The sequence below is a fragment of the Phacochoerus africanus genome, chromosome 4, assembly GCF_016906955.1.
Source record: "Phacochoerus africanus isolate WHEZ1 chromosome 4, ROS_Pafr_v1, whole genome shotgun sequence".
NCBI lineage: Eukaryota > Metazoa > Chordata > Mammalia > Artiodactyla > Suidae > Phacochoerus > Phacochoerus africanus.
In genome coordinates this window covers 644,120-660,346 of record NC_062547.1, presented here as the reverse complement: position 1 = coordinate 660,346, position 16,227 = coordinate 644,120, and the positions used below count along the sequence as shown (strand labels likewise).

The 16,227-nt window shown below is 70.2% G+C and overlaps 1 protein-coding gene across 1 annotated transcript in view; it reads left to right on the top strand.

Moving 5' to 3' along the window:
- Positions 1-278: 278 nt before the first annotated feature.
- Positions 279-16,227, top strand: part of MUC6 (mucin 6, oligomeric mucus/gel-forming) — a 29,812-nt gene continuing 13,863 nt past the window's right edge. The window contains exons 1-37 of the mRNA XM_047774059.1: positions 279-332; positions 599-725; positions 2,817-2,984; positions 3,110-3,226; positions 3,344-3,406; positions 3,726-3,966; positions 4,036-4,162; positions 4,429-4,519; positions 4,595-4,704; positions 4,871-5,078; positions 5,264-5,386; positions 5,602-5,722; positions 5,820-5,958; positions 6,053-6,157; positions 6,243-6,315; positions 6,401-6,538; positions 6,751-6,912; positions 6,987-7,081; positions 7,161-7,293; positions 7,370-7,619; positions 7,702-7,754; positions 7,851-7,960; positions 8,358-8,509; positions 8,584-8,725; positions 8,802-8,912; positions 9,244-9,429; positions 9,515-9,754; positions 9,888-10,044; positions 10,190-10,333; positions 10,550-10,612; positions 11,017-11,049; positions 11,115-11,226; positions 11,473-11,538; positions 11,630-11,757; positions 12,826-14,225; positions 14,329-15,197; positions 15,328-15,926. Coding sequence (XP_047630015.1) covers positions 279-332; positions 599-725; positions 2,817-2,984; positions 3,110-3,226; positions 3,344-3,406; positions 3,726-3,966; positions 4,036-4,162; positions 4,429-4,519; positions 4,595-4,704; positions 4,871-5,078; positions 5,264-5,386; positions 5,602-5,722; positions 5,820-5,958; positions 6,053-6,157; positions 6,243-6,315; positions 6,401-6,538; positions 6,751-6,912; positions 6,987-7,081; positions 7,161-7,293; positions 7,370-7,619; positions 7,702-7,754; positions 7,851-7,960; positions 8,358-8,509; positions 8,584-8,725; positions 8,802-8,912; positions 9,244-9,429; positions 9,515-9,754; positions 9,888-10,044; positions 10,190-10,333; positions 10,550-10,612; positions 11,017-11,049; positions 11,115-11,226; positions 11,473-11,538; positions 11,630-11,757; positions 12,826-14,225; positions 14,329-15,197; positions 15,328-15,926 — 7,210 coding nt within the window. The remainder of the gene's footprint in view (positions 333-598; positions 726-2,816; positions 2,985-3,109; positions 3,227-3,343; positions 3,407-3,725; positions 3,967-4,035; positions 4,163-4,428; positions 4,520-4,594; positions 4,705-4,870; positions 5,079-5,263; positions 5,387-5,601; positions 5,723-5,819; positions 5,959-6,052; positions 6,158-6,242; positions 6,316-6,400; positions 6,539-6,750; positions 6,913-6,986; positions 7,082-7,160; positions 7,294-7,369; positions 7,620-7,701; positions 7,755-7,850; positions 7,961-8,357; positions 8,510-8,583; positions 8,726-8,801; positions 8,913-9,243; positions 9,430-9,514; positions 9,755-9,887; positions 10,045-10,189; positions 10,334-10,549; positions 10,613-11,016; positions 11,050-11,114; positions 11,227-11,472; positions 11,539-11,629; positions 11,758-12,825; positions 14,226-14,328; positions 15,198-15,327; positions 15,927-16,227) is intronic.

Below are 16,227 nucleotides of genomic sequence, written 5' to 3'. Positions count from 1 at the left end.
GGACCCAAGCACCCGAGGTGCCCGCCGGAGCCCCAAGGCCGGCTGCCCATTGGCAACATCCTCCCACCTGGGACCGTGGCCGGAGGGCAGTCTGGACCGGCCTGACCTCTGGCGGCTCCTGCCCTGGGTGTCTGTCCCCCGAGGGCGGGGGTGGCCTCTCCAGGTGAGAACGGCCCCAGGAGCTACCTGTGCAGCACCCTGGAGGGGGGGCCAGGCCTCGCCCTCCACAGGCCCTGGACGAGCCCCCTTCCAGTCCCCAGGGTGGGGTTTAGGCGTCCATGCGGACTGCCCGCACTGACCCCCAGGAAGAGCCCTGGCCAGTCCAGCCGGGGGTAAACACTGGGCGAGTTTGCAGGACCCTGGAGGCCATGCGCCGGCCCCCTGCTCAGAGGTGTGTGATAACGGGGCCGCTGCCCACTGAAAATTTTCCAAAGGCCAGTCCTGATAAAGCAGCGTCCAAGATCCTGTTTGGCCACTGCCGTAGCTGGCCGGCCGTGGCGATGACGGGGCCAGAGTGTGGGGAAGCAGGCAGGCGTGGCGGGGGCAGGGCCTTCAGCCCCCATATAAGGCCCCCCGGGCTGCCACTCGGGCTGCACAGGTGCAGCCGGCCGGGCGTCCCACGGTGGAAGGGGCTGGGTCCAGCAGCGACCTCTCTTCTCCTGGCACCATGCTCGGGCCCTGGCTGCTGCTGCTCCTCTCCTGTGGGGATGCCCTGCTCGGCGCCGGTGAGTGGAGCCCTGTGGGTGGCGCACTGGGAAAGTCTCCCACGCCCTCTGGGCCTCGCCAGCTTGGCCAGAGGTGGGCTGGCCACGTGGACACTGAGAGACGAGGGCAGGAGGGGAACCAGCCCGGGAGGCCCCTGCTCGTTCGTGGCCATGGCACCCTTGCCAAGGCCCAGCCAGCAGGAGTCCGATGGTGCAGGGGCCGCGTGGGGCAAGTGCCCAGGAGGAAGGAGGCTGTGTTGGGGCAGGAGGCCGGGTTCATGCACTCCCTCCATGGCATCAGGGGTGGCAGACGCAGGCGACCTGGGGCAACGGTGCTCGGAGCCTGGCACCATCCCTCTCCCCACTGGGTCCTGGGGGCAGCCAGACTCACAGAGAGACCTGGCCCAACCGGGTCCCGTCCGGGCCTCACGTTCCCCGCCTGTCAAATGCCTCCCTTCGGTGTGGCTGCTGTAAGGGTCAAGGAAATGGGAGGCTGGACAGGCCGCCCCACCAGGGCCCTCCCATCCGCCACTGGGGCAGGGGTGCCCTTCCTCCTCCCTGGGGCCCTTCGGCCAACCACCCCAGGCGTCTCTGATGCGTGGCGGAAGCAGCTTTCACCCCTGAGGCCAACCCTCGGAAGGGGCCAGCCCGGGTGCCCCCTGCTGGCCGGGGTGCCCCCTGGTGCAGGCGCCAAGCCTTCGGCCCCTTCCCCGCCAGCCTCAGAGCCCTGACCTCTGAGTCCAGAGGGACTCGTTGCTGCTCCCTCGCCGATCCTTGCCTCTCTGGCCCCTCCTGGAGGCCCCACAAGCCTCAGCCGGGCCCGGCGCCGGGGGCAGGTTGCCAACCCCGTGTCCCGCACTCTCTTGTGGGCCCTTTCACCCGTCCTCACATGGAGCCCCTGCCCTGCTCACCGGGCACCCACTCACCGGGCAGCTCTGAGCACTCAGGACCCCTGCTGGCCAAGGCTGCCTCCCTGAGCCTGAGCACCCCCAGACCTGGACCCAGAACCGGTCCAGGTGGGAGGTGCCTGGGAGCCAGCCTAGGGGTGCAGGCCTGCAGGTGTGCTGAGGAGCTTGGCTTTGGGGAGTCGTGGGTCCAGGCTGAGTCCTTGGCGGAGGTGGAGGGATGGGGCCTCCACGTTTCTGCAAATGCTCTCTGAGCGCCACTTGCTCTGCTGCGAAGAGGGGGTGCCAGGCGGGCCCTGCCCTCCCAGACACCGGGCTCCCAAAGCGCGGATGGGACGTCAAGACCCCGGGGCAGGGGCTCCAGGACGGAGGCCCTTGAGCCAGGCCGGGGTGGACCCAGGACGGGCAAGGCGGGCAGAGCTGCCAAGCATGCAGAGGGAACGGTGTGTCCTCTGGCCACCACAGGGCCGTCAGGGGCGTGGCCAGCCCAACCGAAGGCCCCGTGGGTCAAGGGCCAGCACCTGTTCTGAGGGTGGTGGGAAGCCAGCCGGCCCTGGGGAGCAGCGGCAGTGCCGCGGGCCAGTTTTCGGACAGCTGAGGCCACCGGGCAGGGGCTGGGGGGACACCTGGCAGAGCAGAGGACAGGGGGCATGTGACTGGGGAGCTGGCGTCTAGAGACAAGGAGGAGCAGTGGTGGGACCGGCCCAAGGGACCGGCGGGGCCGGTGACGAGCCGGGGGAGGGCCCGGGTACGCCCCTGCATGACCGGTGCCCCAAGGAAGGAGGACCAGGCGGCGCCACCCCCCCAGCCTGGGACCCCAGGGCCATCAGGCAGGCGGCCCTACTCCCTGATGTCACCCAGGAACCCACAGAACCTGGGGCCAATGGGGCGCAGTGGGGAGCGGGTGGGCGCGGGCCCCCGGGGGCTGCATATGCGGTGATGGGCCTAAGGGCCGGGCCACGGGCCGCAGTAGGACTACAGCGGCCGAGGGGGCGGGGGGAGGCGAGGCTGGCCAGGGCTTCCTGCCCCTGCCGTGTCACCGTGGCAAGTGTCGCCAGGCATTTCTCTGGCCAGGGCCACCAGAGTCCCAGGAGACTGACCGGGAGGAAGGAAGCAGAACCAGCCCCTTCCAGGGCCCAGGACAGGGAGAAGCATAAGCCTGCTGAGCGGCCTCAGGCCTCACCCTGCCTCTCTGAGCGGCCTGCAGAGTGGGCAGGACTCAAGGGCAACGGCCCTGCCAGGTTCTCCTCCACTGGCACACCACCCGGCCCCTCTGGGCTCAGGGCTCCCACCTCCCACAAGTACCGCCGTGAGGCCGTGAGGCTGCAGGAGGCCACGGAAGCCCTCGGAGCTGGCAGCCTGGAGCCCTTCACACGCCTGTTCGGGCCACACCTGGGATTTTTGTCAAAACCCGGAGGGCCGGGCACGACTGCGGAGGCGGAGGGACTGGACGCCAGGGAGCCTGGCCCGGGCCGGTGTCCAGCCCTCTCCCCTCCCCAGGACCTGCTGGGCCCCAGCTCACCCGCGGGCCACTCGTGGCCCTTCTGTGCCTGGACTTGGCCTTCCTGAGCAGGGCCTGGGGGCAGGGCTCATCCCCACTGTGTCCCCAGCCTGCAGGTGATAGCTCAGATGGGTCCCTCCGAGGTGACCCCGTGGGGGAACAGTGGGGAAGGTGAGCCCCGCTCCCCGCTCAAGAGCCACCAGCCACCCTGACCACAGCTCCCGTCCGCGCAGGTCTGGATGACAGCCCCTCAGCGCCCCCAGGCCTCCAGAGGCTGACAGACTCCCCGCAGACAGGTGAGGATCACAGCCACGGCCCTGCTGCAGGGTCCGGGGGTCCCCAAGGGGGACCTGGTGGCCGCAGCACCACAGCCACCCCTGGCCCGGGGCAAGACAAGCCCGTCCTGCTGCGGGCGGCGGGGTTGGGGGGGTCCTGCTGGAGGAGCTGAGCTGCAGCTTGGCATCCCACAGACCCCACCTCAAAGCTGGAGGAGGGGGCCCTTTCCCCACCACCCCAGGAGGCCTGGAGGCTGAGGCCTCTGGTTGCCTGGTGTGGGCTCCCCGCCGCCCGGGGGGGGAACGCTGGGCTCCAAGACCCCGCCCACGCTCCCCGCAGCTCCGGACAGGGGCTGGTGCTCCACTTGGGGGGCCGGCCACTTTTCCACCTTCGACGGCCACGTGTATGACTTCTCGGGGACCTGCAACTACATCTTCGCGGCCACCTGCGAGGACGCCTCGTCCACCTTCAGTGTCCAGCTCCGGCGAGGGCCCAGCGGGAACATCTCCCGGGTCATCGTGGAGCTGGGGGCCTCTGTGGTCACCGTCCAGCAGGGGGTCATCTCTGTCAAGGACGAGGGGTAGGTTGCGGAGCCGGGCCGGGCAGCTGGGTCCCTGAGGGGGTGGCCGCTGACGGTGTGGCCCTGCAGGGTCGTCAGCCTGCCCTACACGAGCCACGGGCTACAGATGACGCCCTTCGGCCAGAGCGTGCGTCTGGTGGCCAAGCGGCTGGAGCTGGAGCTGGTGGTCGTGTGGGGCCCGGGCGCCTACCTCATGGTGAGGACGTCGGCTGGGTGGGGGCTGCTCCTGGCGCCGTGCGGCGGGGCTGGGGTGGGCAAGGGCCTGCCCGGGAGCCTGGGCTTTTGGCGGCTCAGTTTCCCACTTGAAAGCAGGGAAGACCCAGCAGGAAGAGAGGACCCAGGGGCGGTGGCAGGGGGCCGGGGGGACGCTGGGGCGGCGGGGCGCACGGCCTGCCTGGGAGGGTGCTCTGGGCGGCTGGCAGGCCGCGCCCCTCCCGCCGCACGGTGCTCCCTGACCCCCAGGTCCTAGTGGAGAAGAAAAACGTGGGCAGGATGTGTGGGCTGTGTGGCAACTTCAACGGCCAGCGGACGGACGAGTTTCTGAGCGAGGATGGTAGGTGACGGGGGGCGCAGACCCCTCCCCGGCCCGGCACCCGTGGCGCTGACCCCATCCCGTCCCGCACCCCAGGCAAACTCCTGGACCCCCACAAGTACGCCGCCCTCCAGAAGCTGGACGACCCCAATGAGATCTGCTCCCACGAGGCCATCCCCAGCCCCCGGGGCCTGCAGGCAGGGCACGTACGTGAGGTGGCCGGGCTCCCGGGGCGGCAGGGGCCCTTCAGCCGGGTGGGGGCCAAGCCACAAGCCAACACCCCCCGCCCCCAGCCTTCCGAGTCACAGGCGTGGTGCGGGCCCCGGCCTTGGCCCCCAGGCTGAGTGGTGACGCGAACGGCCCTGTGCCCAGGCCCAGACCTGCTCCCGGCTGCTGACCCTGGTGTCCCCCACGTGCAACGTGTCCAAGGAGCCGTTCCTGCTGAGCTGCCAGGCGGACATGGCCGCGTGCGCCCAGCCAGGCTGGCACAACTGCAGCTGCGCCACGCTGTCCGAGTACTCCCGCCAGTGCAGCATGGCCGGCCAGCCCGTCAGGCCCTGGCGGGGCCCCGGCCTCTGCTGTGAGTCCTGGGGGGCATGGGGGGGAGGGCAAGGCCATAGACTTGACACCCCAAGTGCCCCCTCGACCACGAGGCAGAGGAGACCTGGGGGGCGGGGGGCCCGGCCCGAGTCCTGGGCCAGGGCGGCGGGGGGTGGGGGGCCCCGTACCACCGGCGCCTCTCACCGGGCGGCCGCGGGCCCACAGCTGTGGGTGAGTGCCCAGCCAACCAGGTGTACCGTGAGTGCGGGGAGCCCTGCGTGCGGACCTGCTCCAACCCACAGCCCAGCTGCTCCGGCTTCTGCACCTTCGGCTGCTTCTGCCCAGAAGGTGAGGCAGGCCCTCTGGGACCTTGAAACGCCCACCCTGGCCTCCCAGACGCCCTGTAGGGCGCGGGCAGGGTGAGGGCGGACGGAGTGGCTCTGAGCGCCAGGCGGGCGGGGCTGCAAGGCAGGGGGGCTGAGGGCGCAGCCCTCCTGGGTGGCCCTGCAGGAGGCTGGGAGGGCGTCTCCTGGCGGCAGCCCCAGGAAGCCCCTCTCCTGCAGGGACGGTTCTGGATGACAGCTCCAAAAACCACAGCTGCGTGCCTGTGCCCCAGTGCCCCTGCATGCTGGGCGGGGAGGTCTACGCCCCCGGGGAGGCCGCCACAGCCGCCTGCCAGACCTGGTGAGCGGGGCAGCTGGGAGGGTGTGCGGGCAGGCCGGGACCTGGGCACCCGCCCCCTGCCACCCCAGGCCCTCTGGTCATACCGCCCCCCCTGCAGCCGCTGCTCCGGGGGCCGCTGGGAGTGCGTGGAGCAGCCCTGCCCCCACCGCTGCGCCCTGGAGGGCGGCTCCTTCGTCACCACGTTCGATGCCAGGCCCTACCGCTTCCACGGCACCTGTACCTACACCCTCCTCCAGGTAGGGTGCCGCCTCCACCTGGGGGCCTGCCTTGGGCGGGGGGTCCGTCTCCAGGAGCACCTGGGCCTCTGTGCTGAGCCACCGCTCCCCCCAGAGCCCCCAGCTCCCCGACGGGGGCTCGCTCCTGGCCGTGTACGACAAGTCTGGGTACTCGCACTCGGAGACCTCCCTGGTCGCCGTCATCTACATGTCCAGCCAGGTGAGGAGCCCCGTCCTGCGGTCCCCTGGGGATGCTCCCCGGTCCCGCCCCGCCCCGCCCCCATGACTGGCCACCCTCCTTCCAGGACAAAATCGTCATTTCTCGGGATGAGGTCATCACCAACAACGGGGACACCAAGAGGCTGCCCTACCACACCCGTACGTCGCCTCGGCCCCGGCGGGCGCCCTGGCCTCCCTGAGCCTGGCCCCAGGGCAGGCCACGCTGAGCCCTCTGTCCCCGCAGGCAACATCACGGTGTTCAGGCAGACGTCCACCCTCATCCAGATGGTCACCACCTTTGGGCTGGAGCTGGAGGTCCAGCTAAGTTCGGTGTTCCAGGTGTATGTCACTGTCGGGCCCCAATTCAGAGGCCAGACCAGAGGTGAGCCCCTTCCCCGCCAGCTGCCCCTCCACCCAGCTGCGCCCTCCAGAGGAGAAGGGGCTGAGCAGAGCCTCGCCCTGACCCAGCAGGGCCAGCGCTCAGGGCCCGAGGCCAGCTCCAGCCCGGGGGGGCAGCCGACCGTGGTTAGGGCAGGGGAGGGGCTCTGGGGGGTGTGGGCAGGACAGGTCCCACTCTGAGGCCCGCCCACCCAGGGCTCTGCGGCACCTTCAACGGGGACACGACAGACGACTTCACGACCAGCATGGGCATCGCCGAGGGCACCGCCTCCCTCTTTGTGGACTCTTGGCGGGCGGGGAACTGCCCGGCGGCGCTCGAGCGTGAGACCGACCCCTGCTCCATGAGCCACCTCAACAGTGAGTGCCGCCCAGGGGGGAGCTGCAGGCAGGAGGGAGGCCCCAGAGGGGACCTGACCACCCCTGCCCCCCAGAGGTGTGCGCGGAGACCCACTGCGGGGTGCTGGTGAAGACGGGCACGGTGTTTGAGCAGTGCCACGCCACCGTGGACCCCAAGCCCTTCTACAAGGTAGGCAGTCCTGCGGGTGGGAGCAGTGTGGGGGGCAGGCGGGGGGGGGCGGGCGCCCACGGCCACCGTCTGCCCGCAGAGGTGCGTGTACCAGGCCTGCAACTACGAGGAGACCTTCCCGCACATCTGCGCCGCCCTGGGCAGCTATGCCCTCGCCTGTGCCTCGCGGGGCGTCCTGCTCCAGGGCTGGAGGAGCAGCGTGGACAACTGCAGTGCGTGAGGGGCTGGCGGGGGGGCGGGCGGGGGAGGGGGCTGTCCCCCCGCGGGCCTGACTCTGGGTCCCCACAGCCATCTCCTGCACGGGCAACCAGACTTTCAGCTACAACAGCCAGGCCTGTGACCGCACGTGCCTGTCACTGTCCGACCGCAAGGTCGAGTGCCACCCCAGCGCCGTGCCGGTGGACGGCTGCAACTGCCCTGAGGGCACCTACCTGAACCACAAGGCCGAGTGTGTGCGCAAGGCCCAGTGCCCCTGCCTCCTGGACGACAACAAGTTCCTCCCGGCCGGCCAGTCCACCGCGGTCAACGGCGTCATCTGGTGAGTTGAGCGAGGGTCCTCAGGGCAGCCGCCCGGCCAGCAGCCCGGCCCAGGCGGCGCTCACACGGCCTCTCTCCTGCAGCCACTGCATCAACGGGCGACTGAGCTGCCCGGCACGGCCCCTGATGCTCTTGGGTAGGTACCACGGCGGGGCTGGCAGGGCTGGCGGGGCTGCCCCGCGATCGCCTCGGCTCTGCTGAGCCCGCCCCACCTGGGCCCTCGTCTCTGCAGCGACCTGCTCGGCCCCCAAGACCTTCCAGTCCTGCAGCCAGAACTCCGAGGACAAGTTTGGGGCGGCCTGCGCCCCCACCTGTCAGATGCTGGCCACCGGCACCCCCTGCGTAAGGCTGGTGGAGCGAGGGCGAGCACGCCCCCTGGAGGGCAGTCCCTGCGGCCCAAGGACGCTAGGGACAGCCGGGGCGGGACGTCCCCCCAGCGGACACCCCAGAGCTTCTCCCCGGGCCCACGGGAGGATTTCCGCAGACCCCTCAGGGAAGGCGGGCCCTCCTCTGTCCCCGCCATCCCGGGATGAGCGTGACTATGGGCGTGGCCACCTGGACTCTCGTCTGGGGGCTCCCTGGGGACTGTGCGCCAGAGGGGCTCTGCAGGGCCAAGGGGCTGGGGCAGCTTTGCTACGGAGGCCCAGGGCAGGGCGGGCACAGGGAGGGGGCCTGGGAGGGAAGGGCCCAGGGGCAGGAGCAGGCGGGGCCACCTCCAGGGCCGACCCTCCTCCTGCAGGTGCCAACCAAGTGCGAGCCTGGCTGCGCCTGTCCCAGAGGGCTGTATGAGAACGCCAGCGGGCAGTGCGTGCCCCCCGAGGAGTGCCCGTGCGAGTATGGGGGCGTGTCCTACCCCCGGGGCGCCGAGCTCCACGCCGACTGTAAGAGCTGGTGAGTCACAGCCCCCCCAGACCCAGTCCCCGGGGGCCCCCCCAGGTCAGGGGTCATGACCACTCCTCCCACAGCGTCTGCTCGAGGGGGACGTGGACCTGCCAGCAGAGCACCCGCTGCCCTTCCACCTGCACGCTCTACGGGGAGGGTCACGTGGTCACCTTCGACGGGCAGCGCTTCGTGTTTGACGGCAGCTGCGAGTACATCCTCGTCACCGTGAGTGCCAGCCCAGGCCAGGCGGGGGCTGGGGCTGCGGGGGGGGCGGCTCCTCCTCAGCGCCCCCTCCCCACAGGACGGCTGCGGCGCCAGCGACGCTCAGCCCACCTTCAAGATCCTGACGGAGAATGTCGTGTGTGGGAACTCGGGCGTCACCTGCTCCCGGGCCATCAAGATCCTCTCGGGGGTGAGCGCAGGAGGGCGGGGTCCCGCCTCCCCTGGGGGCCGTGGGGCCTGGCTTCTCAGGGCCACCCCCGTCCACACGACGGGCAGCAGCGTCCCCCCCGGAGCTGCACAACCGCGTGGAGGGAGGGGTTCTCCCACAAGCCTGACCTTCAGCCCTCGGCATGGTTTCGAGGATGTCCTGGAACCTTCTGCAAACAGCGGGCCCCAGAAGGCAGGCCCCCAGCCCGGAGCTTGGCCCCGCTTTGGCGCGCTCAGGCTGGCGGGCAGACCCAGTGGCGTTTCGTGGCCGCCCAGGATGGGGGCGGGCAGCCCATGACGGTCGCACCCCACAGGGCCTGTCCATCGTGCTGGCGGATGGGAACTACACGGTCAGCGGGGAGGACCCCGGCGTGCGCTTCCGGGTCAAGGCCGGCTCCCTGCACCTGGAGCTGGACGCCGCCGTCGGCAGCGCCTACAACCTGAGCCTCATCTGGAACAAGCACATGACCGTCTTCATCAAGGTGGCAGGTGCCTCCCAGGTACCGCCGCCCGCGCCCCGCAGCCCCGGGAGCGGGGGCGGGGGGGCCGCCCACCTGCCCACCTGACGCCAGCCCCCCCCCGCAGGACACCCTCTGCGGCTTGTGCGGCAACTACAACGGGAACATGAAGGACGACTTCCAGACGCGCAGCAGATACGTGGCGTCGAGCGAGCTGGAGTTCGTGAACTCGTGGAAGGAGAGCCCGCTGTGCGGCGACACCACCTTCACGCTGGACCCCTGCAGCCTCAACACCTTCCGCCAGTCCTGGGCCGAGCGCAAATGCAGCATCATCAACAGCCAGACCTTCGCTGCCTGCCACAGCCAGGTGCGCCCACGCCCGCGCCCCTGCGCCCGTGCCCCACCGCTGCCCAGGAGCGCCGAGGGGCGGCCGGGACGCTGCGGGCTGGACGCTGCAGCCGGACACTGAGGATCGGGACACTGAGGGCCATTTCCCGTAGGTGTACCACCTGCCCTACTACGAAGCTTGCGTGCGCGACACGTGCGGGTGCGACACCGGCGGAGACTGCGAGTGCCTGTGCGACGCTGTGGCCGCCTACGCCAAAGCCTGCGTGGACAAGGGCGTGTGCATAGACTGGAGGTCCCCGGACTTCTGCCGTGAGTGCCCCACTCTCGCCCACAGGCTTCCCCGGGGCCAAGGCAGGGCTGCCCAGCGGGGTGGGGTGGGTAGCGGGCCGTGCCCCCCCCCCCGGGAGGCCCTACGGAGCGACCACAGCCCCCTGACAGGGCCCCTCCCCCGCAGCCATCTACTGCGACTTCTACAACACCCACGCGCAGGTGGGCGGCGGCGAGTACCAGTACACCCAGGAGGGCAACTGCACATGGCACTACCAGCCATGCCTCTGCCCCTCGTGGCCGCAGAGCCTCCCGGGCACCAACATCGAAGGTACCTCACAGAGGAGGGGACACGAGGCGGGGCCGGCGGGAGCTGGCGGGAGGAATGCGGGTCCAGGAGAGGGGACCCAGAGGGGGCAGCCACAGCTGGCTCAGGGGAGAGGCGGGGACAGACGGTGGCAAGGGGACGATGGAAGCAAGCCCCAGGGGCGGGGGGCGCGGGCCCCAGGCACTGAGGCCGGGCCCTTCTCTGCACCCGGGCCCCCAGGCTGCTACAACTGCTCCCGGGACGAGTACTTCGACCCCGACAAAGGAACATGTGTGCCATGCGGTAAGCCCTCCCCAGCCTGCTGCCCCCAGCCCCCTGCTCCCAAGCCTACACCCCTGGGGTGTGCAGACTCCCAGACACAAGGGGACAGCCCGGCCCTCGCCTCCCGGCCCTCCCCACACACCCACATCCACCTCCAGCCACAGGGCAGACCTGGGCCCTGCGGGACTGCCGGGTAGGTGGGGGCCAGGCCTTCAGGAACAGGCGGCCTGGGGGGTGCAGGACAGCACCTGCAGCGACCCTCGCCTGGACACTGGGGAGAAGGAAGGGGAGAGGGGGGGGAGCAGGGCTCAAGGCCCTCCCAGCTAGCCCCAGCCCCTCTGCCTCTGGCCTGGGGACACGCCTGGAGGCGCCGAGGGCCAGGCAGGTGGGGCCCAGGCAGGCTCCTGACCAGCTCTCCTCCGCAGCACCGCCGCCCACCACGCCGCAGCCCACGACAGGTGAGTGCACTCATGCTGGGTGCCGAGGGAAAGCGGGCTCTGCTGCCGGCCCTCCCCTGGCATAGTGGGCAGCCCCCGAAAGCTGGGCAGCAGCCGGGCCCCAGAGATGGCCTGGGCTGGGCCATCTCTGCCCGGTGGGGGCACAGGGCTGACCAGGAAGTCGGCCGAGAGGGGACAGTGGGCCCACACTGCCCTCTGAGGCCCCCAGCCGTGGCCTCCTGCCCGCAGGCAAGAGAGGGGTGTCCTCCCGGGGGGTGCTAGGTCAGCCCCCGGCCCCGCAGTGACGCACATCTGCCCCTGCAGGGTCGCCCGCCACCGCAACCCAACCTGCCTCGGCCAGCACGGTGGGGCTCAGCTCCCCCAGCCCCACAGCCACGCCTGAGGCCCCAACCCTGACGCCCAGCCTTCCCGCCACGCCAACAGCCCCCTCCTCCACAAAGCCAGGAACAGCCCCGACCACCGGGACAGGACCAACGATCTCCACTGGAGGTAAAGCTGGGCGGTGCGGGCCCTGCTGGGGGAGGGGCCCCCGCAGGAGCCTGGATGGGGCTGGAGACGTGCCGGGCACTGTTCCCCGCAGAGTCATCAGCAACCACCTCTGCTGTTACCACACGGGCCACACCGACGCGGACTCCCACGGCTACAGCGAGATCAACAGCCACAGGACCCACGGTGACCCGGGCCACAACGCAGCCCACAGCACCCCCCGTCAGTGTGGCCACGCGGTCCACAGCTCGGTCCACAGCACGCACCACGGTGCCCGTCTCAGGGACCGCCACAGGGCCCATCACAAGTAAGCACCACCACCCGTTCCCACAGAGGGGCTGTGGCCACGCTGTCGGGGCTGTGACCACGTGGGGTGGGATCGGGGCTGCCATCTCGCTGATCACGCTCTGCTCCCCACATCTCCATGCGCCCCTGCGCCACAGCCACCCCTGCCCAGGGGACCCACAGGCCCCAGGGGACACACTTGATCCTAAAGGCCTCACCCAACTACAGCCTCCGACTCTGGGGCTGGGGCCGAACCTCCAGTTCCCCTGAGAGCAGGTGAGAAAAAAAGCCCCTCCTGAGCCAGCAACAGATATGCCCCCAATGGACGGCCCAGGCAGACGAACAGTGGACACCTTGGGTGTACGGGTGAGGGGACAGAGGCCAAGAAGGCCTGCAGGGGAGGGGCTTCAGAACCCACATCAGGTGGTAGCAAGGACCCCAGAGAAAGACAGGGTGCGGGACAGCAGAAAGCAGGCATGTGAATTACACCTGGGAGTGGCATAAGGCAGGATTGAGGAGAGCCGAGAAAGTAAGCGGGGGGGCACAGCCAGCTCGCAGCCCCGGGAAGGAGCAGAAAGAGGGGGAATGACACTGCGGTCCCAACAGAGTCACCAACTCCGCACTGGACTGAAGAAACGCCTGTCACTGGGAAGACAGAGCAGACGGAAACGCCACGACCACTGGAGACCACGACAGGCAAACTCACACAGCACAGCACACGGCCAACGCCCACCAGCGCCACGGGCAAGGAAACCAGTGGGGCCACGACATATACAACATTCACGGAGGGGCCGCAGACCAACACGCCAATAGCCACACACCCACCACCCGACACGCCCTCCACCCCCACTCTTCCTGCCTCCACCACGTCCCGTGTCACGGCTCCACCCACCGGAACCCCCATCAGGACCACCACCACCTACCCAACACCAACGAACCCCGAGACACTTCCCATTACCGAATCCACACCCGCCACCTCCTCCGTCACGCCAACCTCCCGCACAGTCAGCGCCCCAACAGAGTCCCACCCTCCCTCCTCCACCGAGAAGCCCACTGGCACCGCCACGCCATCCACTCCTGTGCCCGTCACCGGCACGGTGCCCACCCCCACTGCCCCGCCACTGACGACCACCCTCAGCCTGACCACCAACACCCAGAGCCCGGCCAGCACAACCCCAACCCCCACGGCCACCGTGCCACCCTCCGCTTCACCTGACCACACCGTGCCCACGTCCACACCACGCACCACCAGCTCCCCCCAGCCCACCACCGCCAGCACTCCAACACCCCTCACGCACACGGCCACGGCCACCGTCACGGGCACGCACACCCCTTCCACCACGCCCTCCACCCCCACTCTTCCTGCCTCCACCACCTCCCGCGTCACGGCTCCACCCACCGGAACCCCCGTCAGGACCACCACCACCTACCCAACACCAACGAACCCCGAAACACTTCCCATTACCGAATCCACACCCGCCACCTCCTCCGTCACGCCAACCTCCCGCACAGTCAGCGCCCCAACAGAGTCCCACCCTCCCTCCTCCACCGAGAAGCCCACTGGCACCGCCACGCCATCCACTCATGTGCCCACCCCCACTGCCCCACAACTGACGACCACCCTCAGCCTGACCACCAACACCCAGAGCCCGGCCAGCACAACCCCAACCCCCACGGCCACCGTGCCACCCCCCGCTCCACCTGACCACACCGTGCCCACGTCCACACCACGCACCACCAGCTCCCCCCAGCCCACCACCGCCAGCACTCCGACACCCCTCACGCACACGGCCACCGCCACCGTCACGGGCACGCACACCCCTTCCACCACGCCCTCCACCCCCACTCTTCCTGCCTCCACCACCTCCCGCGTCCCGGCTCCACCCACCGGAACCCCCGTCAGGACCACCACCACCTACCCAACCCCACCACACTCCCAGACCCCTCCCACTCCCCAGTCCACACCCGCCACCTCCTCCGTCACGCCAACCTCCCGCACAGTCAGCGCCCCAACAGAGTCCCACCCTCCCTCCTCCACCGAGAAGCCCACTGGCACTGCCACGCCATCCACTCCTGTGCCCGTCACCGGCACGGTGCCCACCCCCACTGCCCCGCCACTGACGACCACCCTCAGCCTGACCACCAACACCCAGAGCCCGGCCAGCACAACCCCAACCCCCACGGCCACCGTGCCACCCCCCGCTCCACCTGACCACACCGTGCCCACGTCCACACCACGCACCACCAGCTCCCCCCAGCCCACCACCGCCAGCACTCCGACACCCCTCACGCACACGGCCACGGCCACCGTCACGGGCACGCACACCCCTTCCACCACGCCCTCCACCCCCACTCTTCCTGCCTCCACCACCTCCCGCGTCCCGGCTCCACCCACCGGAACCCCCGTCAGGACCACCACCACCTACCCAACCCCACCACACTCCCAGACCCCTCCCACTCCCCAGTCCACACCCGCCACCTCCTCCGTCACGCCAACCTCCCGCACAGCCAGCGCCCCCAACAGAGTCCCACCCTCCCTCCTCCACCGAGAAGCCCACTGGCACCGCCACGCCATCCACTCCTGTGCCCACCCCCACTGCCCCGCCACTGACGACCACCCTCAGCCTGACCACCAACACCCAGAGCCCGGCCAGCACAACCCCAACCCCCACGGCCACCGTGCCACCCTCCGCTTCACCTGACCACACCGTGCCCACGTCCACACCACGCACCACCAGCTCCCCCCAGCCCACCACCGCCAGCACTCCGACACCCCTCACGCACACGGCCACGGCCACCGTCACGGGCACGCACACCCCTTCCACCACGCCCTCCACCCCCACTCTTCCTGCCTCCACCACCTCCCGCGTCCCGGCTCCACCCACCGGAACCCCCGTCAGGACCACCACCACCTACCCAACCCCACCACACTCCCAGACCCCTCCCACTCCCCAGTCCACACCCGCCACCTCCTCCGTCACGCCAACCTCCCGCACAGTCAGCGCCCCAACAGAGTCCCACCCTCCCTCCTCCACCGAGAAGCCCACTGGCACCGCCACGCCATCCACTCCTGTGCCCGTCACCGGCACGGTGCCCACCCCCACTGCCCCGCCACTGACGACCACCCTCAGCCTGACCACCAACACCCAGAGCCCGGCCAGCACAACCCCAACCCCCACGGCCACCGTGCCACCCTCCGCTCCACCTGACCACACCGTGCCCACGTCCACACCACGCACCACCAGCTCCCCCCAGCCCACCACCGCCAGCACTCCGACACCCCTCACGCACACGGCCACGGCCACCGTCACGGGCACGCACACCCCTTCCACCACGACGCCTCCACCCCCACTCTTCCTGCCTCCACCACCTCCCGCGTCCCGGCTCCACCCACCGGAAACCCCCGTCAGGACCACCACCACCTACCCAACCCCACCACACTCCCAGACCCTCCCACTCCCCAGTCCACACCCGCCACCTCCTCCGTCACGCCAACCTCCCGCACAGTCAGCGCCCCAACAGAGTCCCACCCTCCCTCCTCCACCGAGAAGCCCACTGGCACCGCCACGCCATCCACTCCTGTGCCCGTCACCGCACGGTGCCCACCCCCACTGCCCCGCCACTGACGACCACCCTCAGCCTGACCACCAACACCCAGAGCCCGGCCAGCACAACCCCAACCCCCACGGCCACCGTGCCACCCTCCGCTTCACCTGACCACACCGTGCCCACGTCCACACCACGCACCACCAGCTCCCCCCAGCCCACCACCGCCAGCACTCCGACACCCCTCACGCACACGGCCACGCCACCGTCACGGGCACGCACACCCCTTCCACCACGCCCTCCACCCCCACTCTTCCTGCCTCCACCACCTCCCGCGTCCCGGCTCCACCCACCGGAACCCCGTCAGGACCACCACCACCTACCCAACCCCACCACACTCCCAGAGACCCCTCCCACTCCCCAGTCCACACCCGCCACCTCCTCCGTCACGCCAACCTCCCGCACAGTCAGCGCCCCAACAGAGTCCCCACCCTCCCTCCTCCACCGAGAAGCCCACTGGCACCGCCACGCCATCCACTCCTGTGCCCGTCACCGGCACGGTGCCCCACTCCCACTGCCCCGCCACTGACGACCACCCTCAGCCTGACCACCAACACCCAGAGCCCGGCCAGCACAACCCCAACCCCCACGGCCACCGTGCCACCCTCCGCTTCACCTGACCACACCGTGCCCACGTCCACACCACGCACCACCAGCTCCCCCCAGCCCACCACCGCCAAGCACTCCGACACCCCTCACGCACCACGGCCACTGCCACCTTCACGGGCACGCACACCCCTTCCACCACGCCCTCCACCCCCACTCTTCCTGCCTCCACCACCTCCCGCGTCACGGCTCCAC